Source organism: Cydia fagiglandana, chromosome 26, assembly GCF_963556715.1.
Source record: "Cydia fagiglandana chromosome 26, ilCydFagi1.1, whole genome shotgun sequence".
NCBI lineage: Eukaryota > Metazoa > Arthropoda > Insecta > Lepidoptera > Tortricidae > Cydia > Cydia fagiglandana.
In genome coordinates, this window is record NC_085957.1 from 7,963,068 (window position 1) to 7,977,281 (window position 14,214).

The 14,214-nt window shown below is 36.3% G+C and overlaps 2 protein-coding genes and 1 pseudogene across 2 annotated transcripts in view; 1 reads left to right on the top strand and 2 right to left on the bottom strand.

Annotated features, from left to right (window-relative positions):
- Positions 1-14,214, top strand: part of LOC134677383 (uncharacterized) — an 82,078-nt gene that overhangs the window by 3,450 nt on the left and 64,414 nt on the right. The window lies entirely within an intron of this gene.
- Positions 1-14,214, bottom strand: part of LOC134677479 (uncharacterized) — a 48,923-nt gene that overhangs the window by 1,161 nt on the left and 33,548 nt on the right. Inside the window, exons 12-14 of the mRNA XM_063535961.1 lie at positions 13,104-13,273; positions 4,537-4,684; positions 4,162-4,307 (exon numbers count right to left, since the gene is read on the bottom strand). Coding sequence (XP_063392031.1) covers positions 4,162-4,307; positions 4,537-4,684; positions 13,104-13,273 — 464 coding nt within the window. The remainder of the gene's footprint in view (positions 1-4,161; positions 4,308-4,536; positions 4,685-13,103; positions 13,274-14,214) is intronic.
- LOC134677696 (heat shock protein 70 B2-like) lies at positions 7,853-10,029 on the bottom strand (annotated as a pseudogene).

A 14,214-nucleotide genomic window follows, 5' to 3' on the forward strand; every position in this document is an offset into this window, starting at 1 on the left:
TTAGGTGTATATGCGACGTAATTATTTCTTATACGGAGACCATAAAGTCAGGGACTTATTGGTTGAAAATCGGTCGAAATATTAGGTAAAATTAACTTCGAACCCTGATCAGTAGGTCAAATGTACTAATAAGGCATTTTAGGTGTATATGCGACGTAATTATTTCTTATACGGGTACCATGAAGTCAGGGACTTAATGGTTGAAAATAAGTCAAAATATTAGGTAAATTAACTTCAAAGTTTGACCAATAGGTCAAATGTACTAATAAGACATTTTAAGTGTATTTGCGACGTAATTATTTCTTATACGGAGACCTTTAGGTCGTCGATTTTGTGTCGATTTAGCTACTAATTTTAGGTAAATGTTACTTAAAATAGACCACAAATTGCGACCATATAGTTAAAACACTTGTAAATTACTATCAATACCATAAGGTTGTGCCGCCATTTTCTTTCATTATAACGAGATGCTAAATATAAATTGCATAATTTAAGTTGTTTTATATCTTGAATGGTGCCATCACACGGTACTTCATTGTGCTAATATTCAAAATAAAACAATATTTTTGATCGAGTCAATACACTCACACACACAAATATTCAATTACAACACTCAATTACAAGCAAATATATGCATTTTGATTTTAGAAAATGTTGAAATCTTTAATATTTCAAAAGCCCATCGATAGTTTTGTATGTAAACCTAACGTACTGCACGAAAAAATTTTCTGCGCACTAGATTTCACCGTTCTGCATCTGCGTAATCGGCCTAAATTATTTTACATGACTTAGTGGCCGCCATTATAATTGCACAACTTTGAGTTGTTTTCTTGTTAGACATTTTGTTTCTGAGTGAAGAGAATATATATAAGCGTAATGTTTGTGTCTCTTTCTCTTCATCGCGTCTCATCTAATAGTGCCTCGCAGAGTAATTATATGGATAAAAATATGTCACCATCACGTCTAAAGGTGGTAAAGATTACCAAATTAGTACATTTCAACTACGCGTCACGTCGTGGCGACGTAGAATCCACGTCGGAAACATGACCTAGTGTTGACCTAATGGTTGTAATTACTAATTTACCGTCAATAAATACGTCGCCGGCACGTGCGTTTTTTCCCCATTTATGTCGACTCGACGTGCCCACGACGTCGATTCGACGTGCCTCATTACCCAAGTAGCACAGATAGCTCTATAACTACTCACTTTTAGTTCTATCTAACGCTCTGTGCGTATTAAGACACTTATAACAGCACACTCGTGGTCCTACAGCTGTATAATAGATTTCAGTGATATTTATATAGCTTAGGGCTGATTAAAAGCTGCATTACGGCTCTGAAAACTACCATTAATACGCAAAGAGTGATATAAAGGTATATTTGCTACGAACCTATACAGCTTTAAGGGTTATCAAATGCTTTAACCGTTATAAGGTCTGTTTAGTGGATAAAATTACGCCATGTGCTGTATAAGGAGGTAATTGTGGACTTTTATTACGTTGACTTATTAAGGGAGCACAAGTGAACTATTATGAAGCTAATAGATGTATAATGGAAAACATGTGGCACATTATACAGCTTTTCGCTTAACATGTTTACCGCTAAGCAGCTTTTATTACGCTGACTTTTAAGGGACCACGAGTGAACTAATATGAAGCCAATAGACGCATAATGGAACACCTGTGGCGCATAATACAGCTTATCGCTGAACGTGTTTACCGCTAAGCAGCTTTTATTACGCTGACTTTTTAAGGAAGCACGAATGAACTATTATGAAGCCAATAGACGTATAATGGAACATACGTGGCGCATAATACAGCTTATCGCTGAACATGTTTACCGCTAAGCAGCTTTTATTACGCTGACTTTTAAGGGAGCACGAGTGAACTAATATGAAGCCAATAGACCTATAAATGAAACACATGTGGCGCATAATACTGCTTATCACTGAAGATGTTTACCGCTAAAGCAGCTTTTATTTTGCTGACTTATTATAAGGGAGAACGAGTGAACTGTTATGAAACCAATAGACGTATAATCGAACACATGTGGCGCATAATACGGCTTAGCGCTGAACATGTTTACCGCTAAGCAGCCTATTATACTACCATTGAGACTGTGTGTATAGCGGCTATTTAAACGTTCACAAGATGCCTTATAACTGTTTAGAGGTTCACTAGTGTATCGAAAGAACGACTTGGACTTTATAGTGGTTCACTTAAGTATCTTAATCAGATATATAACAGTCGTATGCTGCATATTAGAATTTTAACGGTTCACGTTGCTTTTTAACATTGACCGCCATTTTATTGTATATAACCTACAAAATTTAAATTACTTTTCCAACTTTTAAGGGCAACAATAACGTTTTGTGCATGAGTTCTTAACCTAAATCACTAGTTTAGCACTTCCTATAACGTATTATTAACTTTTTATCTCATAATTCCGTCCAAACCACTAAAGTAGTTTTTACACAATAGCTTATTTATATCATTAATTTAAATAAATCCTGATTATTCTCGTGGCGCATTGAAATTTTCTTAGATAATGTATATATATAATGTCAATAAACTTGCATTCCCAAACATCTTTCTCACATTAATATATAAAAGATCATGTACTAACATTTAACTAAACACTTTAACAAAATGACTTATGGTGTTGTTGCGCTAAAGGTTTTTGCTTCAATATAAATATGTTTTTTAAGGCAGAGGTGTAAAAGTATGTTAATAATTATCTTTTATTCAGCCCAACGTCAATCTTTCCCGGTATTAGGGCGCACATGTGACATATTAACTGAATAAAGGGTAACTGGTGATCTCTTACCCAGTCAATATACACCTCTTATAACTCCTGTTACCCCTTATAATTCCATTAAATTGCTGCTACAATGCTCTTAAACAGCTATGTGAACTTAAGGCTGCATAATTTGTGCCCATTTAAGAGTTATAAAAGCTGAAAAGAGGCTTATACAGCTCTTATGCAGCTTTTTTATTACAGCTTCAAGCGTATTCGTACTTCATTATGCGGCTGCTATACAGCTAATCTGTGCTACTTGGGTATGGTCCCCTAAATTGTGCGACCTAAAATAGGTGCCTTTTTCGGAATATTGACCAAAAATGTTTGCTGGGTAAGTACAATCTCGGTCGATCGATGTTCGAAATGACATTGATATGTCACAGATTTCAATTGTTTGGTTGAGTTAAATGTAATGCCCGTGTTACAACAACGCTATATGCTACATTTACTTAATTTTTAAAATTATTTATTATTTTTGACGACCGGTCTGGCCTAGTGGGTAGTGACCCTGCCTGCGAAGCCGATGGTCCTGGGTTCGAATCCCAGTAAGGGCATTTATTTGTATGATGATACAGATATTTGTTTCTGAGTCATGGGTGTTTTCTATGTATTTAAGTATTTGTGTATTATATATATCGTTGTCTGAGTACCCACAACACAAGCCTTCTTGAGCTTACTGTGGGACTTAGTCAATCTGTGTAAGAATGTTTTTTTTTTTTTTTTTTTTTTTTTTTTTTTTTTTTTTTTTTTTTTTTTTTTTTTTTTTTTTTTTTTTTTTTTTTTTTTTTTTTTTTTTTTTTTTTAAAGCAAAAAAACAACCCCGAAGTTAACGGAATTCAATAAAAACACGGTGTATAAAATACATAGAAAACATCCATAATTCAGGAACAATTTTTGATGAACACACAAATATAAATCCCATACCAGGATTCGAACCCGGGACCTCCTGTTTCGTAGGCAGGGTCACCAGGTCACTAAGTACCTACTGACTGGGCTAGGTGGACGTTTTTACTTTAAATGGCATGTGAACATGTGATTTCAGGTGCAAATTAGCTATCATTTCGGTTATATACAATTTGACTTATATACAGGGTGTTTGGTACATCGTTTGCCAAATTAAAACGGCAGATAGCTTGAGTCATTTGCTATCTTCTCATGCCTAGAAAAACAAAATTTACCATGTTTTTTTTACTACTACGCAAGTAAAAATTTACGTAAAACTGTGATAGAAGTGAAAATTTTTTTTTGCACCATATTAAAAATTTCTAGGCCTGAGAAGATAGCAAATGACTCAACCTATCTGCCGTTTTAATTTGGCAAACGATGTACCAAACATCGTGTATATATCATTATTTTAACTACCTTATCTTTATAAGTAGCGACGGTAGAGATCCCCTTCTTGCCGAGCTTCCTCCAGTACATCCACGGCGGGTGTGTGGCGCTTTCGTAGTCATAGGGCAGCGGCAGCGTCGCATCCGCGCCTATTTTCTCGAAGTGGTGCAGTTTATCTGGCAACATTCATACTGGATAATATTATTATGAATGCCAATTTTCATAGTAGAATGCAAATTGGTAATTTAATTTGTGTACGTGTGGACACTAGATGAGATTGACCAATTATTTTCCTGAACAAATCGACTGGTTTCATCAGTCCCGTCTGGATACCCCTTAAAGATACAGAGTATAGCTTAGCCAGTGCTGCACTCTGGCGGCAGAACATTGCAGTTGCTAACTAACCGGCTCTAATATGGCGCTGGTGGACCTTGACGTACTGGTCGCGGTCGTGGCGCGACAGCTCGAAGTAGAAGCCGAGCATCGCCATCACCATCATGGCAGTGTGCTGGCGGTGCTGCCCCCCGGCTAGCAGCTCGGGGGTGCCGAATATCTGAAAAAATTCAAATGCTCAAGGGTTAATAACTGGAAGAGATCCCTGAAAGGGATAAGTCCGCCTTTTAATGATGTGTATACCGTTCTTTCATGTTTTATGTTTTTTTTACAATAATTTTACTACTACTACTAAAATTACAGCTTCCGTACCCTGTGAGATCCTGGCAGGATCGCCATGTGAGGTTGGACGTTAATGATACAACCGATAGGTTATAAGTAAGGCTTTACTCTGGATAATATAACATAGCACTTATTGTACCTAAGGACTGTTCAGTTTACTAAGCGGACACTCTTACACCTCTTTTAATCGGCGAATTTAAAATCAATTGACGTAAAGCTCATAACAATATAATCAACAATCCCTTATTTATCAATTGCTACATATTTGTTCCCATAATAGTCAAATATTTTTCCCGAAGGACCGAACAAATTTGGAACATAGCAAGTTAGTTCTGCAATAAGGATGCACAGGCTAGTATTCACTGCGAAAAATCGTAAATATGTACATATTTTCCAAGTTAAACGTGAATAAAATAATTAAAACATTTGGAGAGCATCATATGCTTGAAGATTTTACAAAATCCCGGCACAGAAGCGGCCCGGCCAATCCAGAAACAAAAGTATTGTCATGCGGCTGTTAAAATCAATAAATTACTTATCGGTTCGCGAAATTCCTAAGACAGCAGGCGTTAGAGTAGGCACAGATTAAAATATAAGAAGTATGTACAATAAATGGACCCATAAAAAGAAAAAAATGGACAAAAGAATTACAGAGCAGCGAAAGCAATCGAAAAAAAGAAGCGTCAAACTGTACTACATTTTACATTAAGATAAATTTCGTAGCATTTTAATGGACAACGGAAAATGCGTAAAATGTTGCTGTAGTACGTTACCAATGGCCCTGATGCTACCATGCCGTTGTAGAAGATCATATATTCGACGAGGAGAGTAACATCAAAATTGACCAATTCATGAAGAAAGTCCTTGTCTGGCAGGCAATTGGTTCCTGTGGCCTTAAAAAGTTTGTTCTATTTTACGACATGAACTTTGGTTGCGACATTTACAGAAAATAATGCATCTAATAACGAGTACTTTCCGTCTATCAGACGCATAATGTCACCTCTTCATTTCGGCCTGATTTGGCAAGTGCCCACTATGCTGGTCAGAAAGTGAAGCTACTGAATTTGAAAAACATTGATTTCGTTCAAAAACAAGTCAACTCATCTAATTGCCCGGAACTCCACTCCATCGAGTGGCACTAGACCAATGTGAAGATGCGCTTAAAAAAGGGTAGATGAGAAGCTAAAACATTGAAAGAATTCAAACGAATGTTGTTTACAACTTGTCAAAAAGTGTCAAAAACTGATGTGCAGGCACTTGAACGGCGCAACCGTGTAAAAGTACGAAAATCTTACCGATGTTATTATATTATACTATATTTACATTAAAATGTTTTGCGTTGGTTTCCGTTTTTATTATATTTATCTAAATAAAGCGATTCCAGAATTAGAAAAATGTAATTTATACTTTTTTGTGTGTCCGCTTAATAAAATGAACAGTCCTTATACAGTCATAAGCAGAAGTGACTAAGCGGGCGAGGTGTTCAAAATTACCTTGACACGGTCTTATTCTCTTAACAATAAAGTCGCGTCAAGATCATTTTGAACACCCCGCCCGCTTATCAACTTCTGCTGCTGTGCTGACTGTATAATTATATATATAAGGCTATGCGCTAAGACAGTGTGAGTGTGGCGTTGCACACACACCACAACCCAAAGGGTAAAAAAGGGACCCTATTACTAAGACTCCGCTGTCCTTCTGTGTCCGTCCGTCTGTCTGTCACCAGGCTGTACCTCATGAACCGTGATAGCTACTATTAGCTAATAGTTAACAACTAAACTGCAAAACGTAATTCAAGACCAAAAAAAGTAAGAAATGTTGCCACTTTATTACTAGCGCGCCTTGTATTTATGTAAATAAAAGTACTTTTTTTTAAATTGTAGGAGTAAAATTACTAATGAAAGTAATGAATATTATCTTAGCGTGATCAATTATCAAAACGAATTTACGATTTTGCAAACGAATTATTGCAGTGGCAACATTGTCTTACTTTTTTTGGTCTTGAATTACGTTTTGCAGTATAATACTAAAAACTAATATACTAATACAAAAAACGACATATAAAAAATATTTAAGTGGGGCTCCCACATACAACAAACGTGATTTTTTTGCCGTTTTTTGCGTAATGGTACGGAACCCTTCGTGCGCAAGTCAGACTCACACTTGGCCGGTTTTTTTATAATGTGAGGAAAACCGCCTGTAAAAAAAACTCAAAATCAGCACTTGCGTCCAACTAACTGTAAATTTTAACTCTCTTTTTTTGCATAAATAACTGTTTCTGTATTCCAAAAGACTGCAGGAAGAGGTAAACGAAGAGGGGGGATATTAAATAAAACAACCAGCAGAACGAAATATTTTATTGTAATAATAGTAACAGTATCATTACAATATCATTAATTCATTATATTTTTTTATTATTATTTATATCCTCTCTTGCTACTTCTATTTATACAATTTATTTGAGAAGGTTTGTTTTTCTAATATTTATATTACTATTATAAACTGAAATAAATGTCATATGTATACTAAGAAAATATTTAACATTTTCTGAATATAATTTAATTTGTTCTAATACTTCTAATAGTATTTATACTATTTGCTTTAATTTGTGTTTATGACAACAATCCTAACTATTCATATCACATTTCACTCACAGCCAAGTCTTGCAGATAAAATCACAAACACATAAAACTAATTTCAGTAACAAAACAAGCACTAAACATACAGAGTAAAAAACTTGGCACCCAACTCTCGTTTTTTATCCCATCTTCATATTTCACATTTCATGATTTTTTGCTACTAAATGGTAGTTATTTTTAGAACTAAACTACATTTTCTAAATTCATAGATACTTTGGCAATAGAAATCTTCAGTAGATTGAATATCAATCTACTTGTATATGCACTAATCACTACCCCAAATTTCTACTTGAGTCTTGTAAGCCTCTAATTCTACATAAAAATGTGCTACAGTTGAGATCTCGTATTTATAACGTTTGAGCACGTATCATACTAAATATATTTGCAATCTTACTTAAAAGAAAAAGTAAGATTCTACTACAGATTTAGATCAAATATCTCTTCAATAGTAGCTGGTGGAACTCCATCCGACGCACCAGAGTCCGTTCTCTGCCTCTTGGAACCTCTCCATCTCTGTCCATAAATCTTCTTCATAATCCCTGACCATCTCTTCAACAGCTCTGATATCTTCCTCTCAAACTCCTCTCGCAGACAGTCCATGTTGCCTTCCAACCACGTCAATGCTTCTTGGCATTCTGTCACCATCGTTGTCGCTTCTACAGGTGTCAAATTTCCAATTTTATCGATTACGGATTATTTGACGCTATAAATATAACTTTCTAATTGATTTCTGGCTTCTATTCTCTTGCGATCCTCTTTATCATCTTCTTTGAATATCTCAGCATCTACCACCATCTTCTCGATTTCCTGCTGCTTCAGTCTATCGTTATTTTTTATGATTAAACTTTCCACGTTGCCCGTGCTTCGATCTTGAGCAGATACACTGAGAACTCCATTAAAATCTATGTCGAAAGTTACATCTATCTTAGCTACGCCTCGCGGGGCGGGAGGTATCCCATTAAGATCAAAAGAACCCAATAGATTGTTATCTTTGGTTTGCGTTCTTTCTCCTTCAAATATTTCTATAGTCATAGATGTCTGATAGTCTTCCAATGTGGTTAGTTCTTTGGTAACTCTGCAAGGTATTGGAGTATTCCTATCTATAACTCGGAACATCATGCCTCTAGCCGCTTCCACTCCTAATGTTAATGGCACTACGTCAACTAGAAGTAGATCCTGTAACCTTTCATGCTCGTTTCCACTGAGGATAGCGGCCTGTATAGCTGCACCGCAAGCTATAGCTTCGTCAGGATTGACAGATGACGTCAATGCCTTTCCATCGAAGAATTCAATCAACATACTCCTTAGCTTTGGTATCCTAGTACTTCCTCCGACGAGAATAACATGTTCTATATCGTGTTTGTTAACCTTAGCGTTATCTAGAGCTTTCTGTACTGGTTTGAGCGTATCTCTGAACAAATCTGAGCATAATTCTTCAAACTGATTTCTGGTTATTTTTCCCTGATAGTCAATATCGTTGCACAGACACTCTATCTCCACGTAGGCCTCCGAAGCCGAAGTCAAAGCCCTTTTCGCACGTTCAGCTGCCGTTTTCAATCTCCTCATAGTTTTAGCTTTAGCTACTATATCCGTGTGGTATCTTTTACGAAAATCCTCTGCAAAATAAGATACTAATCTGTTGTCAAAATCCTCTCCACCTAATCGTGTATTTCCGACGGTCGCTTTAACTTTGTATATAGATTTTTCGTTTATGCTCAAAACTGATACGTCCAACGTTCCGCCTCCTAGATCGTAGATGAGTACATTCGTTGCTTCCTTTAAGTTCTGGTCTAATCCATATGCTAACGCTGCTGCTGTAGGCTCGTTTATTATTTTCAGTACATTAAGGCCTGCTATGACTCCTGCAGCCCTGGTCGCTTGTCGCTGAGCGTCGTTGAAATAAGCAGGAACAGTCACAACGGCATCCTTAATTTTCTCTCCCAAATACGCCTCGGCAAACTCCTTCATCCTGCAAATTATCATACTACTTATTTCCTCCGGCGCAAACTGTTTTTTCTGACCTTTATACTCTACTAGGATCTTTGGCTTACCATTGCTATTTAAAACTACGTATGGCCAGTTGTGTAAATCCATTTGTACGCCAATGTCATCGTAGCGACGTCCGATGAGGCGTTTCGTGCCGAAAACCGTGTTCCAGTGGTTAAAAGGTGCTTGGTTCTTCGCTGCTTCTCCTATGAGGCGCTGGTTCTTCGTAAAAGACACGTAAGAAGGCGTTGTCCTGTTCCCTTGGTCGTTCGCTATCACTTCCACTAAACCTTCTCTCCATATCGCTACACAAGAATACGTCGTACCCAAATCGATACCTATAGCCACCATATTTAATACGCGAACTTAAAAAAACCGCGAAAAAGTTTCAACGGATTTCATTACACAAAGTATCCAAACGTCCTTCGAAATTTAAACTGAGAGCCGGCGGCGCGCGGTCCTTGTATATATACCCTCGGCCAATGGGTATCGAGAATTTACGCTTTCTAGAATGTTCCGGCCAATCAGAGAGCAGACGGGGTAGAAACTTCTAGTGTTGGGTTACCAGATCAATGAAACAAGATTTACCAAAATTGTGTTTTATTTAGAATTGAATGAACGTATTAATTTTGAACATGGTATTGTAAATAATGATTAATTAATTAAATAAGTGAGCCACGTAACAATAAAAATTACATGATAAGTTGTTACTTTACGGATTTTATGTAAATAAAGTATATTTGTTGCAAAGTGTATTAATTTAGGGAACCTCAACTTAAGTAACCTCTGTATATTTTAGTTATTGCTTGATTTTTCAATAATAGTAATTAAATAAACCTAGATTGACCTAGTATAGGCATTTATTGTCTGTGCTTCGTTATACTGATTTCTAGAAAACACTATCTTCCAAAAAATAATAAATTTTTAATTTGAAAGATTAAAAATAAACATTAATGTAAATACTAAACTAAAATTTCAGCACCCAGTTTCCATTTTTAATATCACCCAAATAGTTATTTATAATTATAATTACCATAAATACATTTATTAAATATATTTATTAAGCTTAACAAATATATTTATTAAGCTATTCGTAATTTATTTTATTAAACATTTTTTGATAAACACACTATAGTTCGTTTTTTTAGCATTAGAAAGAACTTGAAAGAAGGTAAGCGATCTTGACATGTCTTTTAATTGAAAAACGCTTTTTAACTATTACTTACGAAAGCAGAAGAATATAAATGATCGTATTAGGGTCATTATTGTTACATATTTGCCTTAACTTATTTCTAAAATGTGTTATTCAATTAAAAGACCCATCAAGAGTGTTTACCTTATTTTTAATGCTAAAAGAAACGAACTATAATAAAATTACAGAATTCAAGATTAATTTTATATACTGGCCACCCAGTTCATTCATCCCGTCAAAAACCACGTGTATCTCTTGTCCTGCTCACACTCGTAACGATCGAGTTCATTTGTTTGCTTGCTATCTCGCTCGCACTAATCGAATGGACGCGTTCAAGGCCAACTTTGTGCAAAACATCCTTATCTGGAATACGTTCTGTAACGATCTTATTGCGAGGAATTTACGGTTTCATTTTGTTTAATTTAAATGAAAAGGAACTTACTAGAAATTTGTAGTGTTTACGAGAAATGGGATGGGATACGTTTGAATGGAATATTTTAATTTGTAAAAATACATTACAGACATTATAGGTCGAAAGTTAGGATTTACGGTCCGCATCGAGTGTGTGTAATAAAACGAGCAAACTAGTGTGACGAAAAGGTAGTGTTCTTAGAGAAAAACCGACCACGTGCGAGACGGACTCGCGCACGAAGGGTTCCGTACCATTACGCAAAAAACGACAAAAAAATCACGTTAATGTTGTATGGGAACCCAACCTAAATAAAGTTGGTTAAGCAGATCTTGTCAGTAGAAAAAGGCGGCAAATATGAAAATTGTAGGCGCGAAGGGATATCGTATCATAGAAAATATTGAGTTTCGCGCCTTTCTACTGAGAAGATTTGCTTGACCATCTTTATTTATTAGGTACATTCTGTTTTCAGTAAGTATTTGTTGTTATAGCGGCAAACATCATAGCGGTATACATCATATGTGAAAAATTTTCGTTCGCTACGGCACTATCAATTGGCATACCTATCTTAGCTATAGTTCTGTATCTTTAGGTATTAAAATAAAAGTAAACAATTTGTAAATTTTCGGGTCGTTATAACATAAATTGGTTAACCGGCCGAATACAAAACCGCCTGGATCAGTCACTGAACGACCTGCCTTTAACCTACATTATTTGATCATATAACGTTTTCATCTACCCTCAACTGGTTTAATCTCTTGTATGCTTAGACACGGACCCGTGCGTGTGAATTTAAATCTATTGTTTTAAATGTCAAGGTCACTTTTTAGGGTTCCGTACCCAAAGGGTAAAACGGGACCCTATTACTAAGGCTTCGCTGTCCGTCCGTCCGTCCGTCCGTCTGTCACCAGGCTGTATCTCACGAACCGTGATAGCTAGACAGTTGAAATTTTCACAGATGATGTATTTCTGTTGCCGCTATATATAACAACAAATACTAAAAACAGAATAAAATAAAGATTTAAATGGGGCTCCCATACAACAAACGTGATTTTTGACCAAAGTTAAGCAACGTCGGGAGTGGTCAGTACTTGGATGGGTGACCGTTTTTTTTTTTGTTTTTTTTTATTATGGTACGGAACCCTTCGTGCGCGAGTCCGACTCGCACTTGCCCGGTTTTTAATGATTATATTGGACAGGCCGCATACGAGGGATTAAGAAGCCATTTGAGGGTAGATTTTGCTTACTTTTATTTAAATACCCAAACATACACTATATAGACCCTCATGTTCAGATATTTGTGAGCACCTCGGACGCTCCGATATATCTGGTGGCGACCGTACAGTCAGTAAGGTCGTGTAAATATATTTTTGGAACATTGGCTTGTAAAGATGTTTGTGATGAACTAGAGCGTATCAAGCGTATGATTTCGATTTGGCGCGCGTGGTAGAGTTAGGCAATACAATCTACTACTTAATATATTGTTGCATGTAATAGAATACTGTACTGCTTGCGTGTTTAAATATCAACTTTATTCTGTTTGTGTGAAGGTAGAAAATTTGATGTAGTTATAAAAACGTGGCCCTAAAATAAATCACAACCTAACCCCCTGAGACCCTTCGTCCAATTTTTTGTAATGTGGATTAACCACATTCCATTTTGAGGTTTTATTGAGTAACATATAACGGGACCCCTATTACTAAAACACCACTGTCCGTCCGTCCGTCCGCCTGTCCGTCACCGTGATAGCTAGACAGTTGAAATTTTCACAGATGATGTATTTCTGTTGCCGCTATAACAACAAATACTAAAAATGACGGAACCCTCGGTGGGCGAGTCCGACTCGCACTTGTCCGGTTTTTTTAAATATATTTTCGATTCGATAATTCGACTCTTCATATTAATTTTTTTCTTTGCGCCACCTACCGTATATTCTTTTAAGCGATAAGACCGCCCGCTGTTACCTTTATTGTCATTGTTTATGTTACTGTACATTTATTGTAAACTACATGAGGTGTGCAATAAAGAGTATTGTATTGTATTTTATCAAAATCGGTTCATCCGCACTCACCTGCCTCCCGCCAACCCGGCCCGTGACGAAGTCTGGACTGTTGTCCAACACCAGATAATCCTCATGTTTGCTAGTGTCGCCCTCTCGTATCTCTTCGATCTGAACGCAGGTTTCCAGTGACAAGATGGCGTTTATTTGGCCTAGGCGCTGGCGCAGGTCTTTGACATCGACTAGAAAAAAATATATTTTCAGGCATCACGTACAGTCAAGGAATTTAAATTCCGACCCATTTCGTACTTTGTCACAGTGACAACCGTATGAGGTCTCTAGCGGCTTTCATATTGATTGTCACTGTGACAAAGTATACGAAATGGGTCGGAATTTAAATTCCTTGACTGTACAGTAAATAATAGTAAACCCATATCAAACTAAACATAAAAACTTAAAACTAAAATAAAACAAAAGCAAAGTAAAACAAGTTAAATATACTGCGTCAAGCAGATCTTGTCAGTAGAAAAAGGCGGCAAATTTGAAAAATGTAGGCGCGAAAGGATATCGTCCCATAGAAAATTTGAATTTTGCGCCTTTTTCTACTGACAAGATTTGCTTGACCATCTATAGTTAAACTGCAAACGTAATTCAAGTCCAAAAAAGTAAGACATGTGGCCACTTTTTTTATAGCGCGTCTTGGATTTATGTACAAATAAGTAAATAATAGAGTTATTTACGATACAAGTGCGGAAAAGAGGAAATTCGAAACGAGTGGCGATAAATTAAAACACGACCGAAGGGAGTGTTTTAAATCGACACGAGTTGCGAATTACCTATTTGCACGTGTATCGTACAACGTTTTACAGTACATATGGCCCTTTAAACTTTTGACATCGCACGAAAAGTGCATTTTACGCACTAGTGCGAGAAAATAGGACCATATGTACTGTAAAAGTACTTTTTTAAATAGTAGGAGTAAAATTACTAATGAATAAATTATCTTATCGTGATTATTTATCAAAATTACTATTTTACAAACAAATTATTGCAGTGGCAACATTGTCTTGCTTTTTTTCAGAATAGACCTACAATCCGCTCGATGCTTTTTTTGGTCTTGAATTACGTTTTGCAGTATAATTGCTATATTTTTTATTTACAATGTTGCGGCACACCGACATGA